General features: G+C 39.3%; 1 protein-coding gene across 1 annotated transcript; it reads left to right on the plus strand.

Annotated features, from left to right (window-relative positions):
* Nucleotides 1-9,888: 9,888 nt before the first annotated feature.
* Nucleotides 9,889-21,834, plus strand: LOC137028355 (centromere-associated protein E-like). The gene is made up of 7 exons (XM_067397115.1): nucleotides 9,889-9,996; nucleotides 13,585-13,684; nucleotides 13,803-13,875; nucleotides 15,723-16,487; nucleotides 16,602-18,302; nucleotides 18,698-19,517; nucleotides 19,801-21,834. The coding sequence occupies exons 1-7, from the start codon at nucleotides 9,889-9,891 to the stop codon at nucleotides 21,832-21,834; spliced, it is 5,601 nt and encodes a 1,866-aa protein (XP_067253216.1).
* The last annotated feature ends 1,252 nt before the right edge of the window (nucleotides 21,835-23,086 follow it).

A 23,086-nucleotide genomic window follows, 5' to 3' on the forward strand; every position in this document is an offset into this window, starting at 1 on the left:
GACGTTCGAAGTGTTGTCAAACAAAACAGAGGCTATACTAGACCCTCCCTCCTCCTCCTCCTCCCCCTCCCCTCCGTGCTTCCTGAAACAGTCATGAACGTGCATTTAAAATCATTCTTGTCGGTTATTGGCTGGAGCATGTTTATTATGTTTCGTGGTCCAGGCTGCACCAGTTTGTTTTTATTGCTGTTTTCAGAGCTAGTGGCGACTACAGAGACCGCGTTTTTTTACAGTGTGTTCAGGGGACAGGCAGCAAGTGGATAGTGAGGAGATGTTTGCTGTATGTGACAAAAAATGTTTTGGCCTAAAAATGCGTGACATTGCTTAGAGCACCTTTAACAGAAGTTAGACCCATAAACAGCATCATGGGGCGTAGGAATAAGGTGGACAGCATTTTAATTTTGATTAAAGTTAAATTATTATTAGAAATACTTTGTCATCTTGAGGCCCCTTTAGAAATGAAGTGTTCAAACCCCTTTGACTGTTTCTTGAAGAAAGATGTCACTTAGGGTGGTATGGACTCACAAGCCCGTCTTTTGTTTTCGGGCTGTGTGTATGTCTATACATGTCTGTACATCTTAAAAATGTCATATTTTTTATGAGTGCCTAGGGCCCAAGAACAAGCACAGATTGACAGTTTATTCACCAGACCAACTCTAGTTTTCCAGAGGAGAGCTGGCATTTCACAAAGCACTCTACACTGTAGACACTTCAAATATACAAAAGATGTGTAATTGCGCTGTCAAATAATATATATATATAAAAGAAAATAATATAAAAAGCCTGGAAGACATGTTCAACAGTGCATGGAAAGCAAACAAGAGTTCCTCTGCTATTCTGTGCATAATTGCATCAACACATAAAGGCATGTAAATAAACAGCCCATATTTAAAAATACATCATTTTGGTTGCGCGCACATTCAGATTGAGTCTATTTACTAGATATTTTCAAATATATTTCATCTTATTCTTTAGAAAAGAACACATTTTTTACATTAGAAGATCAATTTGCACTTATCATCTCCTTGCCTTCACCCTCCACTCTGTCTTTTTTCGGAGGATCAGTGGAACAGCCGTTTTTCTGCAGTATCACTTCTCTGTGTGGTCAAATCTCCTTAGAGCGTGGCCTTGTTAGATCCAACATGACATGCCAAATCAGCGTGAGTGGCAGATAGCGGTGCCGCGGGCCATCAGGCACTTCACTCACTCCCACTCACTCACGGCAAGAAGACAAGCTTTACTTCTTTTTGTATTTTGGAGGAGAAGGTTGGTGGGTCGTGTGAGTTTCACCAGCTAGAGTGTTAACTGAATCCTGACAGACACCACGAATAAGACATTTTTTGACTGAGGGCAAGATAATTTCCAGCTGACATGTGACATTAATCTGAACAAGATGTGATAATGAAAATAGCTTTTTAGAACTAAAAAGAGCTTTGTTGTGTAATTCTATAGAATCAACGCACAGAGACGCCCTCTGGAATTCTTCGGGGATCACAGTTTTCTGTCATGAAGACATCCGTCGGCTGTGTAAATGACACTCTTCTTTCATTTGTCATGTTTAATCACTTTAAGATGTGTCAGTGCACTCAATGTCATTGCAGTGCTCCTTTAATGGAAGGGTAAGAGCCTCATCTGGCGTCATTGTGAAGTCCTCTGTCTCCATTTTAATAAAAAGACTTGTCGCCTACAGCGTTCAGACACACTCAATAATTCGCTTTGATTACCTGAAGGAAATAATACACTATTGCTTATTTTAATGACTTTAAGATCCCTCGTGTGCATCTTGCTGATGGGAGCACTTTTAATCATCGAGCTTCGATAACAGCGGCTGAGGTTGTATTTCTTCCCCGGGCTTACTGGAATACTAATGCGCTGCGCTGGTGTAACGGCGAGACGAGGTCATCGCTGAAACACCCTGTCACTTCCTGACAGCGCATGAGAAAGAGGAAGTCGTTTGAGAGGCTTCTCACACACCGTTTAAGTCGTTTAATGAACTGCTTAAGAAAGTAACTTTTTTTCTGGTGGTTTGTGGTTGTGTAAGGGCAGTGTGCATCTGCGACCTCAACAATTGTGGTTTGTAGTTTTTGTTTTGAACTCTATGGGTTTAATAAATCCTACTCTTGCAGCAGAGATGTCTTAACTGCTAACATGTGTGCACATACACCAGGAATGGGAACACATTTTTTGTTTAGGAATTGGTTCCTTTTAAGTTCATTAGTTGTAATTTAATTGAATGTGCCACCCATTATTTATATTTTAATTTATTTATTTATTTATTTATTTCAGTTCATAAGTTGTAATTTAATTGAATGTGTCACACATTATTATTATTTTATTATATATATATATTTTTATTTTATTTTTTTTTCAGTTCATAAGTTGTAATTCAATTGCATGTGCCACACATTATTATTATTTTATTTATTTTATTTTTAGGAATTGGTTCCTTTTCAGTTCATTAGTTGTAATTTAATTCAATGTGCCACCCATTATTTATATTTTATTTTATTATATTTTATTTATTTATTTATTTATTTCAGTTCATAAGTTGTAATTTAATTGAATGTGTCAACCATTATTATTATTTTATTATATTTTATTTATTTTTTTTTTTATTTTTTTTCAGTTCATAAGTTGTAATTCAATTGAATGTGCCACCCATTATTATAATTATTTTATTTTATTTTATTTGTACTAATTGGTTCCTTTTCAGTTCATTAGTTAACTTGTAATTTAATTTAATTGGCCACCCATTATTTGTATTTTATTTTATGTTTAATAATCAAATACAATATTTTATAGGTGGGATTTCATTTTTTATATTTAAATTTTAGTTTTTAGTCATTTTAATTTGTTAATTTGCTAAATATATACACTACTGTTTAAAAGTTTGGGGCAAGAAATATTATGAAATTGTGAGAAATTAATACTTTTTATAAAGATATTTTCTATTTCAAATAAATCAAATTTCAACACTGATAATAATTAGAATTATTTCCTTTGTGGACCAAATCAGCATATTAGAATGACTTCTGAAGGATCATGTGACACTGAAGACTGGAGTAATGATGCTGAAAATTCACTGTAATTTAAACACATTTTAAAAAAAAGTTATTTTAAATTTGTTTTCTATTAAATATTTTTGAATGGTAATGTATATAAAAAATACAAATCTATGGGTTCTATTTTAGACATTATTCATATTGAGTAATGTTTCTGAAAATACAACATTTCTGCATTCAATTTCAGGTTACATTTCTGCATCTTGTTTGCCACATCAGTTCAAACTCCACAATTGAATTTGAATTTAAAACATTCTCACTTCAATTGTGAATGGCGCACAACCTTGACATACACACAAAGTGTCCGTACAGTCGCCCATCTCCAGTGCCTCTCTCTCTGTCATGCCTCCAGCCGTTGCGCCTGCAGTTTCCTCTTTGTGCTGATGTCAGTCTTCCTGATACACAGAGCTCCCGCTGTCATGGCTCTCGGCAGCTCCTGTTGCCGTGCTGTGGGGTCTGCTGGAATAATGGATAGAGAGGTTTCTAATGTCACAGCAGACTGACAGCTCACCTGAGGAGAGGAGAGGGACGCCATTGCGGCTCTGTGCATCTAAGGGAGGCCTGACATGCCCCTAAGAGAAATCAAGCTCTGTGTTTTTCAAGCAGCTGAGAAGAGCCTGTACCGATATTAGTCTCTAGACGATGAAAAGCTACACTGATGAGGAAATGTCAACTCTTTTCTTTTGATTTTATGAGTGAGGTTGCTGTTAGTTAGGGACAGAGAGATATCTGATCCCAGTTCAGGATGCTTTGTTTAACTTAGATGGTTAAACTGGGTAATACTGTATGCATATTACATTATAAAACTGTTCATATTGTCTAATAAAACACATTTTATAACAATTACAAATTTATTGCAACATTATTAATATTTGAACATTAATGTAAATATTAATATAATATTTACTGATTCATGTTCAACTATTGATAATGTTGCAATATATATTGTATATATTATATTGTCATACTTTTGGTTATAATTGTTAGGATCATACAAATGATTATAAGGCAACATTTTTGACCCCCAAAAATCATGATCCCCTCCCTAAAATATAATAGCATTTATATATTTTAATATAAAAGACCTATTTACACTTATAAAACCTTTTTTTTTTTTTTTTTTTCAAAATATGCAGATTTTTGTGTTAATAATGATGGGTGTCAATAGAATAGTATGTATATAAATTGAACACATTTTATATATTTAATAAACAACTTTGACAGTTCTTAAAAGGTAAAGGCCAGGAATAGATGGGAAAGAAATAAAGGGAAAGAAACTGAGAACTATTGCGTGCAACACGCTGTTGAAGCATGTCAAGTTGGTCGTTACAAACCCAGACAATTAATGTAACAGCTTTTTCCTAAAAAGGGTGTAAAAATCAATTTTTGTGACAAGCAGAAAGCTTTTCTGACCCACATTCAGAACAGCCATCCCCCTTGTACCAGCCTTTAATCCAGTCCGACCAGAGGCTCCGAATAAATCTGCATTCAATTAAAGGATTAGTGATGTTTAAACAGCATTTTTTTCTCTCCCTCTTTCTTTCTTTATCTTTCAAGTGGGCGTCCATGAATGGCAGAATTGAACATGAGTGGCACTATGTCCAATGAAGGGGGAAAAAAGCACATGCAGACACAATCACTAATATTAATAACATATGTAACAGTTGAGCAGTTAAAATTGGACCGGTTTAAAATAATAGTTCACTTGAAAATTATAATTGTCATTATTTCTCAGTCATTTCAGACCTGGTTTTCTTTTTTCAGTGGAACAAAGGGACAAATTTTGATGAATGTACTGGCCCCTTTTCCTGTGTTATTAAGGCTAACTGGAGCTTTTAGGCTTCTAAAAGTACATAAAGTACCACATAACCATAAAAATATGATTAAAAGTGTGGTGCTCCATTTGTGCACAAATCGTTCTTGTGAGTCAGATCTTTTCAACGAATTGGTTGATGAACTGGTCACAAAGCCATTCTAATTCACACATTAATGAATCATACTGATGTAGACTTGGTTAACAGCTCGCTGGAGGGGAAGATGACTTCAGAAGTTATATCATATTTTACACTTTTATGGTAATTTTGCATCCTTTTGGAAGTCTATACATTCATTGTAGTTGAATGGAAAAGAGATGTTCTTTAAAATATCTATTTTTGTGTTTCCTAGAGGAATTAAAAAATTGTGAATGACCAATCCGATCTCATAGCAGTTTGTACCTATTTTATGAGTTGCCCAATTCGTATGAATATATACGAATGACCTACCCCTAACCCCACCCCTAAACCTACCCGTCTCTAGGGTCTAGACAAATCGCAGTCACGACCCAAGTGAGGATGTACCATAGACTGTAAAAAAAATGGACAACGTGACGCCGCTTCCTTCCATTGTATTGAACTGAAGCCAAAATGGGTTTTTTAATGTTACAGAAAAAAGTTCAGTGATCCATCAGATCCTGTAGGTCGGTTAGTACAGTTTACTGCTGAACAACTCATTTTGTTGGTGTTAAATAACAAAGAAATCGAAAATGAATAGTTATTTAATACATCTTCAATCTCCCCTCGAAGCTCCGACAGTCCTCAGACAAGATGTCAATCAACTTCGAATCATGACGACACGCCCCGTTTTTATAGTATCAAATTGCTAGCTAAAATCTAAATCATCACAAAAACGAACAATTGAATATATATCAGCATGATAACAACTACCTTAAATGACCAAAACCATCTTTCAGAAAGTTTTATTTGAAGCAGATTTTATTGAAGTCTCATTCAACTGCATTGAGAGGGCGGGGTTTATGACCTGTACTGCATTCAGCCTCCAGGGGGTGATCAAAGAGCCCGCAGCTTCACTTTTCAGGACGTATGAGACACACCCGGGTTGTACGAATTCGTACCAATTAGCCGCCTCATAAAACATGTATGAATTGGTCATAAGATAGTGTTGGAATGACATAACGGTAAATAAATGATAGGATGATGTCTGAATTTCCATTTTTGGCTTAACCAATTTCGCTACCAAAGCCATGAAGGGTGAACTACTGAAACATGCATGAAAATTCCTAAAATACACCTCATACTGCTCAATAAGACGGTTTTAACTGGTCTTTTTTATCAATACTTGAATGTGGGTAAGTTTCATTAAAAAAAGCTACATTTTGAACAAAAACCTGAGAAAATCACATCAAAAATATTTTTTTTGCTTGTTTCTGCTTTTTTTTTTGCCTGTGTTTTGATCCAGAAATTCTCTACTCTTCCAGAAGATGCGTAATAGCACCCCCTACCTGGAACACGGAAAGCCGGAAAATTCTGTCAATTGCGGGGAAGCGTCTCATAAATTATGGGAAATTCCATCTATGCCAGGGAAAGAGTTAAACAGGTCAGCCGGGGTGCAATAGAAGATAACTTGTGTTTATTTAATTCAGAAGATATTTCTGCATTCATTAATTTATTAATCATTATTTTTCACACTCTCCTCACATAAAATATGATGTCAACAAGGTTTAAACAAGGCTTACGCACAGGTAGACTAACTATAAAAGTGTAAAAGCCTGTGAGAAGACTGGCGTTTGTAAACGGTAGGTGGTGACAGGGTCCATATGCTCTGTGCAATCAGCCCTCTAACTGAAAAGTTTATTTAAACCGCCGAACATGTGCGTGTGCTCTGTAATAACAGGCAATAAATCAAAAGAGACAGGCCTTGAGCTGAAATAACGAAGAATAAAACCTCTCACCATTGATTTAGAAGAAAATGTGTGAGGATTTTATAGATTTACTGCGCCGAGAGGCATTTGGCTGAATTTATACTGTAGGTATGGCAGATTGAAGGTATGCTGTGTGAGTTAATATATATCCTTTGTAGTCTCCTGTTTCCCGCTCTGCAGGGTTGTCCTATTGGAAAAATAAATTGGATGTGACACAGTTTGAACGCCTCTCTGGGACTTGAACATGCTAACCAGTGGCTTTATTAATTAGCTGATAATGAACCACTCATGCTCTGTTCCACTCAGAGGTGAAGCTGTAGATTCTGTTCTCAACTGTGTGTTAATTACAGGTGCCTGTGGTGCGGACGACCCCTCTCTTTTTCTTCCCCCCCCCCCCTCTCTCTGCCTGATATTCCACACATATTACATTTATACTGTTGACAGGGACCATAACATCTGGAGGGGACGTGTGTGGCTTCTGAGAGCATGATCCAGTGTTGAGACAGTGAGCATGTGTTGGTTGTAGTGTGTGCAGTATAAATATATATATATATATATATATTTATTTATTTATTAGGGGTGTAAACATGACGGTTCGGTACATACATTGAATTTTTACAACTTTCTCCCATCTCCTGACTGCATCTCTGGAGCTCAGCCACAGTGATCTTTGGGTTCTTCTTTACCTCTCTCACCAAGGCTCTTCTCCCCCGATAGCTCAGACGGCCAGCTCTAGGAAGGGTTCTGGTCGTCCCAAACGTCTTCCATTTAAGGATTATGGAGGCCACTGTGCTCTTAGGAACCTTAAGTGCAGCAGACATTTTTTTGTAACCTTGGCCAGATCTGTGCCTTGCCACAATTCTGTATCTGAGCTCTTCAGGCAGTTCCTTTGACCTCATGATTCTCATTTGCTCTGACATGCACTGTGAGCTGTAAGGTCTTATATAGACAGGTGTGTGGCTTTCCTAATTAAGTCCAATCAGTATAATCAAACACAGCTGGACTCAAATGAAGGTGTAGAACCATCTCAAGGATGATCAGAAGAAATGGACAGCGCCTGAGTTAAATATATGAGTGTCACAGCAAAGGGTCTGAATACTTAGAATTGTTGACATTTTTGCAGATTTATTAAAAAAGAAAAACTGAAATATCACATGGTCCTGTGTTTTTCTGTTAATATGGGGTGCTGTGTGTACATTAATGAGGAAAAAAACTGAACTTAAACTTAAACTTAAATGGCTGCAATATAACAAAGAGTGAAAAATTTAAGGGGGTCTGAATACTTTCCGTACCCACTGTACCTTGGTATTGAAGTCACGGTTCGGTACGGGTTCATTACAGCAGGGGGGAGAAACTAAACATAAAATTTGTTTATTAAACAGTGGTTTATTGAACACATTGTGTCTCTTTAAATAAATTTAATTATAATTAATATTTTTAAGGACAAAAAAATCTATCTCAGCTAATGCTGTAAACTATTTATAGGGAGCCCTTTCTTGCACATGACTATAATATTAAAGCGTACAATTAACAACAGAGCCCAAACTATTAAATTCAGTTGCTATTCATTTTTAGATATAATAATCAACACTCAAATAAAACAAAAACATGTAAATTGCACGTAAGGCAGGTTTTGCATTAACTTCTAAATCTAATTATTAAAATCTTACTCCAATTCATATTTGAAATATAATGTCTTTCTGCGGTTGAAACACTGGTTAAGATATTACAGATAGTTTGTTTTTCTTCTTCTGCACTTTTTTCCAACTGTTGTGGCGGTTGCGCAAACAGTGTTGCGTTACTGTGCGTACCCCCCCCTTTCTTGATTGGAGTGTGAATCGCCTGTGACTGACTGTATTCGTCGTCCAATTGTACGAATCAAACCGTGACGTCCATACCGTACGGTTCAGGACAAATACATGTACCATTACACCCCTATATATATAAACACATTAAGAGTGTGGTGATGCATCCTGTTCATTGTTGTTCCAAAGAAATGTAATGTGACTGTGGGAGTGACAGCAAGTGATGTTATACTATTTCTGAAGTAACTGGTAATCAGATTATCTGAGGTCAGTGATTGGTCGGACCATTACTGTCACTCCCACTGATAAGAGGTTTATCTGATATATGGGGTCGGGCACAAATCCCAAATCGATTTCTTTGGATGAGATACCGATATTTAAGATTAAACTGATATGCAGTTTGTGGTATATTGATTTTTTTTCTTTGTCCAGTTTGGAGAGGACTGGCAATTTACAAATGAAAGAATCTAGAGTTTCCATGAAAGGAAAATGCAGCATAATGGGATTAATCTCTATAACGAATGAACACAGTGGTTGACATCATAATGGCATCATAATCTGCGAATAATCCCTATAGGCTTGTTACTTAATCTGGCCAAACTGAAATGTATGTGCTGCTCTGTGCACTGTATGTAATGCATCACACATGTACATGTGTTTGCGTATGTCATGTTGTGTATGAACGAGGGAGATGGGGGGATGAAAGGAGAAAAGCAGAGGCAGAATTACAGCATGGTATATTTTTCGCAATCTTAAAAGGCTTGGAAGCTCACTTGAGGATGACACTGCAGAGAACACCGTTTATCAGTGTAGGCAGTTTGTCAGAGCTGTCCTCAAAGTACTCTTTAATACCACTGCTCAAAGTGCTGCCTCTCTCTCTACTGCTACTTTTTCTTCTATCTGTATGATTAGAGAAGCTGCTTTTCAGGTGTCTGCATATAATCATTTTCAGTATAGCTCACAAATCATAGCGTAAAAAGTCACTGAAAGCCAGAACATGATGGGCAAATAGGATACATGAAAAGGCTTTCACTGCATTTTTCGCTCTAAAGGGGTCATATCATATTTTCCTTGATCTTTTGAGATAGAAGTTCATTGCGTTATGGAATTGTACTGTATATATCAGAACTCAAAAGTTCCTCCACATCCAAAAGGGCTGTTTATTGAAACTGGGCTGCAAAAATGACTCGTTCCATGCTTCTGCAAATGTCTGATGTCAGAACATAGACATAGATGGATGTAAAAAAAAATTTGTAAAAAAAGATGGATGACACACCTCCACTCTCTACCATTTTAAAAATGAAGCCACCAGTGTCCAAATATGGCGCTGACATCTTGGAGCCTGAATCTGCCCAGTAGTGAACTCGGAACTCGAGTCTACGCAGTAGTGAGCATGAAGTGGAGCCCCACCCACACTCCTACAGGATTGGTTAGTACAGTTTACTGCAGAACAACTCATTGAGTGTGAAATAAACAGTTATGGAATTGTAGAAATAAAAATTTAAGCTGTAATCTCCTCCCGAAAATCCCGAAAAAAGTCTGTTGGTGCCTCAGTGGCTACTTCGGTTAGAGAAGCTGTCAATCTCAGCAGTCAATCATGACGTCAAACCACTGTTTTTATAGCATCAAATAACTAACTAAACCCAAACTTATTTAAAAAATGAAAACTTGAATTTACATAAAAACAACATAAAATGACAGAAAGTATCTTTGGAAAAAATTATTAGTAATTATTTGAATTATTTGTAATTTGATTGTTTAGTTTGTCTTACGTCCCATTCGGTTACATGGAGAGGGCGGGATTTATGGGCTATACTGCATCCAGCCACCTGGGGGCGATCCAAATGTTTTGGCTTCACTTTTCAGAACTTGTGCAGCACACTTGTGTCAGACAAGTGAGTACAGGTTGTGGCTAGAAGGGATACAGCTACGGCCGGAAGTGATGCAAAATCTTGCCAAAAAATAACAATAAATTAAAGGTGCCCTAGATTGTTTTTTTACAAGATGTAATATAAGTCCTAGGTGTCCCCTGAATGTGTCTGTGAAGTTTCAGCTCAAAATACCCCATAGATTTTTTTAAATTAATTTTTTTAACTGCCTATTTTGGGGCATCATTAACTATGCACTAATTTTTTCAGCATGGCCCCTTTAAGAGATGCGCTTCCTCTGCCACACGAGCTCTCGACTATATATACATCGCATAAACACAGTTCACACAGCTAATATAACCCTCTAATGGATCTTTACAAGATGTTCGTCATGCATGCTGCATGCATGCTTCGAATTATGTGAGTAAAGTATTTATTTAGATGGTTACATTTGATTCTGTGTTAGTTTGAGGCTATGCTCTGTGGCTAACGGGCTAAAGCTAACATTACACACTGTTGGAGAGATTTATAAAGAATGAAGTTGTGTTTATGCATTATACAGACTGCAAGTGTTTAAAAATGAAAATAGCAACGACTCTCGTCTCCGTGAATACAGTAAGAAACGATGGTAACTTTAACCTCATTTAACAGTATATTAGCAACATGCTAATGAAACATTTAGAAAGACAATTTACAAATATCACTCAAAATATCATGATGTCATGGATCATGTCAGTTATTATTGCTCCATCTGCCATTTTTCGCTGTTGTTCTTGCTTGCTTACCTTGTCTGTGCACAGATCCAGCCGTTAATACTGCCTTTCCTTGTCTAATGCGTCGAATGGGCTGGCATTATGCAAATATTGGGGTCATACATATTAATGATCCCGACTGTTACGTAACAGTCGGTGTTATGTTGAGATCCGAGTGTTTTCCGGAAGTCTTTTAAACAAATGAGATTTACATAAGAAGGAGGAAACAATGGGGTTTGAAACTCACTGTATGTCTTTTCCATTTACTGAACTCTTGTTATTCAACTATGCCGAGGAAAATTCAAATTCTGATTCTAGGGCACCTTTAAATTTGCTGCTTATCAGATTTTGTTATTTACGTCTACACCTACCCCAACCCTATACCTATCCTTACAATAATGCAAATACAGTAATTAATTGTTGTTCAGCATGACGAACATGACGCAATATATGTGTATGCCCAGTAAGCCCTGGTAGGACAATCTGGCCGTATAGCTGTATCCCTTCTAACCCCAACCATGAGTACATTTTGAATACTTGACTGCACATTTACATATTAACAACTCATTAACAACTCATTGTAGGCCTCATAGGCTGGAAGAGTGAGTGAGCTACAGTAGTGCCATGAACGACTCAAACCCTTTCCCTCTTTAAAGTATATTATTAAATAAAGTGATTATTTTTTAGTTTGTTTTTGTCTGATCTTAAAGGGATAATCCACCCTCATGTCTTCCAAACCTTTATGACTTTATTTCTTCTGTGGAACACAAAATAAAATATTCTGAAGAATTTTGGTAACCAAGCTGTTTTGGGGACCACTGACTTCCATTAAATGAAAAATAAGCCACTGAAACATTTCTCTTCTTTTAACCATATTAATTACACTCAAGGGCACAGTTATGAAGACTTCCTGCAATTTTTCTATCATCATCAAATTACACAGCTGTTAGATCAATAGGCTCAAATAAGTTAAGAGAGTCAGTGGAGATATAGGTTATGAGGGCTACAGTAGAAGACAGTTTCATTCCCAAGGAGAGAGGGAGAGAGAGAGAGAGATGGTCTGTTTGTGACTCATGTCTGGTTTCTCATGTTCAGGTTGAGGTGGTTAAAATTGCTTTTTTGAGCCAAAATATGCACTTAACGTGCTGAGATTCATTTTAGCGATAAATCTGATGGACATGCTGGTACCTTTATATGTAACAGTATAATGTGACAGCACCGTCCTTTAGCCTCTCTAACAGATTTACATACAGATATGGATTTTATATATTGATGGAGATCAAGGATGTGGAGAAAGGATGTGGTCAGATCTTAAAGGGATAATCCACCCTCTTGTCTTGAAAACCTTTATGCCTTTCTTTCTTCTGCTGAACACAAAATATTTTGAAAAATGTTGGTAACTAAACAGTTTTGGTGACCATTGACTTCCACTGAATGAAACAAAACAAAACAAACAAAAAAAAAATTATCTGATTTTGTCAGGTTTGAAACGACATGAGGGTGATTTTTGGGTGAAGTATCCCTTTAAGACACATTTGCTGAGCAGTTGTACAGTAATGGAATGTAGCAATGTCCTTTAATCCATTCATGCATGCTTGCCACATTCTTGTCAGGAACACTCACATATTTTTGCCCCAACCATCTGGACCAACAGCAGGACTGGATGCCCTCTGTCAGACTCCTTTGGGAATGGGTAAGGGTGAAGAGCCAGAGCATCAAGTTAATTATCCCAGCCAGTTTGTCCACAGACAAATGGGAAATAGCCTGGACATATCGAGCATCCCAAACTGTGTGGTTTTGACTTCTGTCTTTCTTATTTTACACTGAGCATCACTGTGATGCTTGAGCTCCCAGACAAAGATGAAGTGGGTAGAGAAAGAAAGAAAGAGATGGAGGCAAGAGTCTCAGTGGGTATCAGATATTTAATCAGAGTTTGGGGCGAAACAAGGGAATGAGAAGAAGTGTTTCATGTGCTAACGTCCCCTCCAGGCTCCTCCACATCTCACATTAAACACGTCATTGAAGCAGTTAGTATGCGGCACATCTAATTAAATACAATGCCTGTTTTTCTTTCTTCCTTTGCAGGATGCTGGGTTGGGAAATGCATCCTGGGCCGGCTTAGAAGAAAGATGACAGAATGCCCTCGCTTTAGCCCTTGAGAGACTAGATAAGACAGCAAGATGGATTTCTCTGTTTCTTTTATTCTTTTGCTTATCACTTTTTCCCCCTTATTCTCACAAGCAGTGAAATCTTGGTAAATTGAGAGCTATGCCATTTTAATTCTTTACTGTTTGAATGTTGTTCACACAGTGAGAGCAGAAATATCTCAACACAATACACACAGGAATCACAACTACACAGCTGATGTGTATGTGTGTGCGTGATTCTAATGTCCAGCCTTTTAAGAGAGCTCTCGACCATTTCATCTTGTGCTTTGTGCTCTGGCTCTTTGAGGGCAGCTTGCTTGTCCCTGTGGTGAAGGTGCTCATGAGCAGTGGTGTGTGTGTGTACTTGCTTCGGATGGATGTGAAAGTATGTGTGTGTGAAGTCAACTGAAGTTTGGACTACAATATAATTGTTCTTCTCTGTTAAGAAAATGTCTGATGGTGCTGCAGTCTGGATTGGTCTGACTGACAGTGATGTGGAGGGCAGATGGAAATGGGTTGATGGCACCAGCATGACCTCTGGGTGAGAAATCACTGAATTGAACTGATTTTATCTAATAATGATTCTCTGTCACGGTTCATGGGTTCACTGACTCGCCCTTGTGTGGTTGTTTGAGTGTGTGCGTGCGTATTAGCGTGGGCGTTACCTTGTTTATGACTGATTGTGATCTGTGTCAGCTGTGTCTTGTTTCAGCGTTCTATTTAATGTGTGTGCCAACGTGTTGTGTTTGTCAGATCGTTGCAGGCTGTCCTGGGGTGTGTTCCCTCCCTTCCTGTGTGTTTTCCAGGATTTTGGATTCTCTGGACTGTTTGTGGTTTGCCCTGTTTTCTGGGTTGGATTATTCCTCAGTCTCTGGTACCCATTGCAGCCCTGCGTCACCCAGCCCACCACCTTCGGTTTCTCGCCTGCCTATGTTCTCTTGTTTATTGTTCTGTGGAACATCTGTCAATAAACCTGTGTTTACTCGCATTTGGATCTTCTGTACTTCTTTGTCACAGACGCTGACATTCTCACAGTCAGTATCATATCACACAAAAAGCAGAACTGAACATCTAATGCTGATCTGTACTTTCAGATTCTGGAAATCTGGAGGTCAAAATGGAGATAAAGGAGAGAACTGTATACTAACTTATTCACCAGGATGGGCTGATTATCCATGTAATGATCATTTTCAGTGGGTCTGTGAGAAAACCAATAAAACAAACCATTAAATCACATACTTGTTTATGCTGTAACTTACAAACAGACATAAAGGTCTTTCTTTCCTTAAGACAATCTAAGTGAAATATATACACACTTTTGTTCTCCACCACAGTATCTGAAGTTCTTCAGTGTTCACTTTATTCACTTTAACATCTTCTGTACCACTTATAACTTGATGCCATATTTATCTTGTCTGTCAGGTCGTCATCAGAAACATTTCATTCATCTAAGTAACGTTTCACCTCTCACAATAGTCTGACTAATAGTTTGACTTCACTACATTTCTCTTATGTCAGTTCCTTGTGTTTAAATATATGTTGTTAAAAGCAAAACGAGACAGCAGAGACACGCAGAGCAGCCGAACTAAACGCAACATTCAGTATTATAATTTCAGACTATAAAAGTCTAGAGATGTCTGAGGTCATTTATGAGTGTGTGAGCAGGACTGAGCTTCAGGACATGGACAGAGAGAGAGTGGAGATGATTCTAAGTATCTGTGACAGTATGAGAGATCATGACATCAGGACAGAGACAAACACACACCAACCACTGCAGAATACAGGTGATCACATTCATTTCTGTAATGAAAACAACAGTCAACATATTCATTTATTTTCATATCTGTGGTGTTCAGGAAGTGATCATGTAAAGATCAGAAGCTCCAGAGCCGCTCCAGTGTGTGTGCTGCTGATGTGTGTTCTTCTGCTGACTGCAGTCATAGTGCTGCTACTAAACATCATTACCAGCCTCACTGAAGAGAGAGATCAGCTACTAACCAAGATTACCAGCCTCACTGAATAGAGAGATCAGCTACTAACCAAGATTACCAGCCTCACAAAAGAGAGAAACCAGCTACGAACCAAGATTACCAGCCTCACTGAAGACAGAGATCAGCTACTAACCAAGATTACCAGCCTTACTGAAGAGAGAGAGATCAGCTACTAACCAAGATTACCAGCCTCACTGAAGAGAGAGATCAACTACTAACCAAGATTACCAGCCTCACTGAAGACAGAGATCAGCTACTAACCAAGATTACCAGCCTCACTGAAGACAGAGATCAGCTACTAACCAAGATTACCAGCCTCAATGAAGAGAGACATTAGCTACTAACCAAGATTACCAGCCTCACAGAAGAGAGATCAACTACTAACCAAGATTATCAGCCTCACAGAAGAGAGAGCTCAGCTACTAACCAAGTTTACCAGCCTCACTGAAGAGAGAGATCAGCTACTAACCAAGATTACCAGCCTCACAAAAGAGAGAAACCAGCTACGAACCAAGATTACCAGCCTCACTGAAGACAGAGATCAGCTACTAACCAAGATTACCAGCCTCACAAAAGAGAGAAACCAGCTACGAACCAAGATTACCAGCCTCACTGAAGACAGAGATCAGCTACTAACCAAGATTACCAGCCTTACTGAAGAGAGAGATCAGCTACTAACCAAGATTACCAGCCTTACTGAAGAGAGAGATCAGCTACTAACCAAGATTACCAGCCTCACAGAAGAGAGAGATCAACTACTAACCAAGATTACCAGCCTTACTGAAGAGAAAGATCAGCTACTAACCAAGATTACCAGCCTCACAGAAGAGAGAGATCAGCTACTAACCAAGATTACCAGCCTCACTGAAGAGAGAGATCAGCTACTAACCAAGATTACCAGCCTCACAAAAGAGAGAAACCAGCTACGAACCAAGATTACCAGCCTCACTGAAGACAGAGATCAGCTACTAACCAAGATTACCAGCTTTACTGAAGAGAGAGATCAGCTACTAACCAAGATTACCAGCCTTACTGAAGAGAGAGATCAGCTACTAACCAAGATTACCAGCCTCACTGAAGAGAGACACCAGCTACTAACCAAGATTACCAGCCTCACAGAAGAGAGAGATCAGCTAACCAAGATTACCAGCCTTACAAAAGAGTGAAACCAGCTACTAACCAAGATTACCAGCCTCACTGAAGAGAGAGATCAGCTACTAACCACGATTACCAGCATCACTGAAGAGAGAGATCAACTACTAACCAAGATTACCAGCCTTACTGAAGAGAGACACCAGCTACTAACCAAGATTACCAGCCTCACTGAAAAGAGACACCAGCTACTAACCAAAATTCCCAGCCTTACTGAAGAGAGAGATCAGCTACTAACCACGATTACCAGCTTCACAGAAGAGAGAGATCAGCTACTAACCACGATTACCAGCCTCACTGAAGAGAGAGATCAGCTACTAACCACGATTACCAGCCTCACTGAAGAGAGAGATCAGCTACTAACCAAGATTACCAGCCTTACTGAAGAGAGAGATCAACTACTAACCAAGATTACCAGCCTTACTGAAGAGAGAGATCAACTACTAACCAAGATTACCAGCCTTAGTGAAGAGAGAGATCAGCTACTAACCAAGATTACCAGCCTTAATGAAGAGAGAGATCAACTACTAACCAAGATTACCAGCCTTACTGAAGAGAGAGATCAGCTACTAACCACGATTACCAGCTTCACAGAAGAGAGAGATCAGCTACTAACCACGATTACCAGCATCACTGAAGAGAGAGATCAGCTACTAACCACGATTACCAGCTTCACAGAAGAGAGAGATCAGCTACTAACCACGATTACCAGCATCACTGAAGAGAGAGATCAACTACTAACCAAGATTACCAGCCTTACTGAAGAGAGACACCAGCTACTAACCAAGATTACCAGCCTCACTGAAAAGAGACACCAGCTACTAACCAAAATTCCCAGCCTTACTGAAGAGAGAGATCAGCTACTAACCACGATTACCAGCTTCACAGAAGAGAGAGATCAGCTACTAACCACGATTACCAGCCTCACTGAAGAGAGAGATCAGCTACTAACCACGATTACCAGCCTCACTGAAGAGAGAGATCAGCTACTAACCAAGATTACCAGCCTTACTGAAGAGAGAGATCAACTACTTACCAAGATTACCAGCCTCACTGAAGAGAGAGATCAACTACTAACCAAGATTACCAGCCTTACTGAAGAGAGAGATCAGCTACTAACCAAGATTACCAGCCTTACTGAAGAGAGAGATCAACTACTAACCAAGATTACCAGCCTTACTGAAGAGAGAGATCAGCTACTAACCACGATTACCAGCTTCACAGAAGAGAGAGATCAGCTACTAACCACGATTACCAGCCTCACCGAAGAGAGAGATCAGCTACTAACCACGATTACCAGCCTTACTGAAGAGAGAGATCAACTACTTACCAAGATTACCAGCCTCACAGAAGAGAGAGATCAACTACTAACCAAGATTACCAGCGTTACTGAAGAGAGAGATCAGCTACTAACCAAGATTACCAGCCTTACTGAAGAGAGAGATCAACTACTAACCAAGATTACCAGCCTTACTGAAGAGAGAGATCAGCTACTAACTACGATTACCAGCCTCACTGAAGAGAGAGACCAGCTACTAACCAAGTTTACCAGCCTTACTGAAGAGAGAGATCAGCTACTAACCAAAATTACCAGCCTCACTGAAGAGAGAGATCAACTACTAACCAAGATTACCAGCCTCACTGAAGAGAGAGATCAGCTACTAACCAAGATTACCAGCCTTACTGAAGAGAGAGATCAACTACTAACCAAGATTACCAGCCTCACAGAAGAGAGAGATCAGCTACTAACCAAGATTACCAGCCTCACTGAAGAGAGAGATCAGCTACTAACCAAGATTACCAGCCTCAATGAAGAGAGACATTAGCTACTAACCAAGATTACCAGCCTCACAGAAGAGAGATCAACTACTAACCAAGATTACCAGCCTTACTGAAGAGAGAGATCAGCTACTAACCAAGATTACCAGCCTTACTGAAGAGAGAGATCAGCTACTAACCAAGATTACCAGCCTCACTGAAGAGAGAGATCAGCTACTAACCACGATTACCAGTCTCACTGAAGAGAGACCAGCTACTAACCAAGATTACCAGCCTCACTGAAGAGAGAGATCAACTACTAACCAAGATTATCAGCCTCACAGAAGAGAGAGATCAGCTACTAACCAAGTTTACCAGCCTTACTGAAGAGAGAGATCAACTACTAACCAAGATTACCAGCCTCACTGAATAGAGAGATCAGCTACTAACCAAGATTACCAGCCTCACTGAAGAGAGAGACCAGCTACTAACCAAGTTTACCAGCCTTACTGAAGAGAGAGATCAGCTACTAACCAAAATTACCAGCCTCACTGAAGAGAGAGATCAACTACTAACCAAGATTACCAGCCTCACTGAAGAGAGAGATCAGCTACTAACCAAGATTACCAGCCTTACTGAAGAGAGAGACCAGCTACTAACCAAGATTACCAGCCTCACTGAAGAGAGAGATCAACTACTAACCAAGATTACCAGCCTCACTGAAGAGAGAGACCAGCTACTAACCAAGATTACCAGCCTCACTGAAGAGAGAGATCAACTACTAACCAAGATTACCAGCCTCACTGAAGAGAGAGATCAGCTACTAACCAAGATTACCAGCCTCACTGAAGAGAGAGATCAGCTACTAACTACGATTACCAGCCTCACTGAAGAGAGAGACCAGCTACTAACCAAGTTTACCAGCCTTACTGAAGAGAGAGACCAGCTACTAACTACGATTACCAGCCTCACTGAAGAGAGAGACCAGGTACTAACCAAGATTACCAGCCTTACTGAAGAGAGAGATCAACTACTAACCAAGATTACCAGCCTTACTGAAGAGAGAGATCAGCTACTAACCAAGATTACCAGCCTCACTGAAGAGAGAGACCAGCTACTAACCAAGTTTACCAGCCTTACTGAAGAGAGAGACCAGCTACTAACCAAGATTACCAGCCTCACTGAAGAGAGAGATCAGCTACTAACCAAGATTACCAGCCTCACTGAAGAGAGAGACCAGGTACTAACCAAGATTACCAGCCTCACTGAAGAGAGAGACCAGGTACTAACCAAGATTACCAGCCTTACTGAAGAGAGAGATCAGCTACTAACCACGATTACCAGTCTCACTGAAGAGAGAGACCAGCTACTAACCAAGATTACCAGCCTTACTGAAGAGAGAGATCAGCTACTAACTACGATTACCAGCCTCACTGAAGAGAGAGACCAGCTACTAACCAAGATTACCAGCCTTACTGAAGAGAGAGATCAGCTACTAACCAAGATTACCAGCCTCACTGAAGAGAGAGATCAGCTACTAACCACGATTACCAGTCTCACTGAAGAGAGACCAGCTACTAACCAAGATTACCAGCCTCACTGAAGAGAGAGATCAACTACTAACCAAGATTACCAGCCTCACTGAAGAGAGAGACCAGCTACTAACCAAGATTACCAGCCTCACTGAAGAGAGAGATCAACTACTAACCAAGATTACCAGCCTCACTGAAGAGAGAGATCAGCTACTAACCAAGATTACCAGCCTTACTGAAGAGAGAGATCAACTACTAACCAAGATTACCAGCCTCACAGAAGAGAGAGATCAGCTACTAACCAAGATTACCAGCCTCACTGAAGAGAGAGATCAGCTACTAACCACGATTACCAGTCTCACTGAAGAGAGAGACCAACTACTAACCAAGATTACCAGCCTCACTGAAGAGAGAGATCAGCTACTAACCAAGATTACCAGCCTTACTAAAGAGAGAGATCAGCTACTAACTACGATTACCAGCCTCACTGAAGAGAGAGACCAGCTACTAACCAAGTTTACCAGCCTTACTGAAGAGAGAGACCAGCTACTAACTACGATTACCAGCCTCACTGAAGAGAGAGACCAGGTACTAACCAAGATTACCAGCCTTACTGAAGAGAGAGATCAGCTACTAACCAAGATCACCAGCCTCACTGAAGAGAGAGATCAGCTACTAACCAAGATTACCAGCCTCACTGAAGAGAGAGACCAGGTACTAACCAAGATTACCAGCCTCACTGAAGAGAGAGACCAGGTACTAACCAAGATTACCAGCCTTACTGAAGAGAGAGATCAGCTACTAACCAAGATTACCAGCCTCACTGAAGAGAGAGATCAGCTACTAACCAAGATTACCAGCCTCACTGAAGAGAGAGACCAGGTACTAACCAAGATTACCAGCCTCACTGAAGAGAGAGACCAGGTACTAACCAAGATTACCAGCCTTACTGAAGAGAGAGATCAGCTACTAACCACGATTACCAGTCTCACTGAAGAGAGAGACCAGCTACTAACCAAGATTACCAGCCTTACTGAAGAGAGAGATCAACTACTAACCAAGATTACCAGCCTCACAGAAGAGAGAGATCAGCTACTAACCAAGATTACCAGTCTCACTGAAGAGAGAGACCAGCTACTAACCAAGATTACCAGCATCACTGAAGAGAGAGATCAACTACTAACCAAGATTACCAGCCTCACTGAAGAGAGAGACCAGCTACTAACCAAGATTACCAGCCTCACTGAAGAGAGAGATCAACTACTAACCAAGATTACCAGCCTCACTGAAGAGAGAGATCAGCTACTAACCAAGATTACCAGCCTTACTAAAGAGAGAGATCAGCTACTAACTACGATTACCAGCCTCACTGAAGAGAGAGACCAGCTACTAACCAAGTTTACCAGCCTTACTGAAGAGAGAGACCAGCTACTAACTACGATTACCAGCCTCACTGAAGAGAGAGACCAGGTACTAACCAAGATTACCAGCCTTACTGAAGAGAGAGATCAACTACTAACCAAGATTAACAGCCTTACTGAAGAGAGAGATCAGCTACTAACCAAGATTACCAGCCTCACTGAAGAGAGAGACCAGCTACTAACCAAGTTTACCAGCCTTACTGAAGAGAGAGACCAGCTACTAACTACGATTACCAGCCTCACTGAAGAGAGAGACCAGGTACTAACCAAGATTACCAGCCTTACTGAAGAGAGAGATCAACTACTAACCAAGATTACCAGCCTTACTGAAGAGAGAGATCAGCTACTAACCAAGATTACCAGCCTCACTGAAGAGAGAGATCAGCTACTAACCAAGATTACCAGCCTCACTGAAGAGAGAGATCAGCTACTAACCAAGATTACCAGCCTCACTGAAGAGAGAGACCAGGTACTAACCAAGATTACCAGCCTCACTGAAGAGAGAGACCAGGTACTAACCAAGATTACCAGCCTTACTGAAGAGAGAGATCAGCTACTAACCAAGATTACCAGCCTCACTGAAGAGAGAGATCAACTACTAACCAAGATTACAAGCCTCACTGAAGAGAGAGATCAATTGAATTGACTTAGCAATTAAACATATTAATGACAGTTTTGAAAATATAGTAAAAAAGCTCATTTAAATAAAATGACACCATGTAAACACAAAAAAAAGCACTAAACAAAAACCTTCTGAAAAATGGTTTGACCATGACTGTAAAACAATTAAACAAGAGCTACGATTCATTTCAAATCAAAAACACAAAGATCCAGTTAACACTGAGTTGCGCTTAAAACACTCAGAACTTCTGAAACAATACAAAAACACACTGAGACAGAAGAAACTGGATTATTATAACAACACGCCTCAAAAGATTGAAAACACAATTGATCAGGGCCAGTTCTGGAGCATGTGGAACAGTTTGAACACCACAAAGCCACAAGAACCAGCCATACAAGATGGTCAAATTTGGAAAGATTATTTCGAGAACCTCTATAGCCATCAAACTGACCCTTTAAGTAATCCCAACCAATTAAAAGTCCTTGAAAAATTGAACGCTCTTGAGTCATGCATCAAAAACAACCAAAATCCACTAGATTATCCAATAACCCAACAAGAACTTAGTGGAAAACTAAAATCTCTCAAATCTAATAAATCCTGTGGCCCTGACAAAATAAAAAATGAGATGCTAAAAAACAGCTCTCCTGAACTTCAGAATGCATTGCTCAAACTCTTTAACTTGATTCTGAGTTCAGGTGTTTTTCCAGAGGTCTGGAATACAGGGCTCATTTCTCCCATCTTTAAAAGTGGAGACAAAACATACCCTAATAACTACAGAGGAATCTGTGTAACCAGTAATTTGGGAAAAGTATTTTGTTCTATAATTAACTCTCGGATTTCATTTTTCTTAAAGCAGCACAATGTCATCAGCAAATCTCAAATTGGCTTCCTCCCTAAACATCAAACCACTGATCATATTCACACACTACACACATTAATAAACAAACATGTACACCAAAAGAAAGAAGGAAAAATATTTGCATGCTTTGTAGATTTCAAGAAAGCTTTTGACTCCATTTGGCATAAAGGATTGTTTTATAAAATCATTCAAAGTGGTATTGGGGGCAAAATATACGACTTAATTAAAAACATGTATAACCAAAATAAATGTGCAGTAAAAATAGGTCAACAGAGAACAGAATATTTTTCCCAAGAGCGAGGGGTCAGACAAGGCTGCTGCCTCAGCCCAACTTTATTTAACATTTATATTAATGAATTGGTAGATCTACTGGACCAATCAGAGAGTCCAGGACTACAACTATTTGACACAGAAGTC

This window comes from Chanodichthys erythropterus, chromosome 10, assembly GCF_024489055.1.
Source record: "Chanodichthys erythropterus isolate Z2021 chromosome 10, ASM2448905v1, whole genome shotgun sequence".
NCBI classification, from domain to species: domain Eukaryota; kingdom Metazoa; phylum Chordata; class Actinopteri; order Cypriniformes; family Xenocyprididae; genus Chanodichthys; species Chanodichthys erythropterus.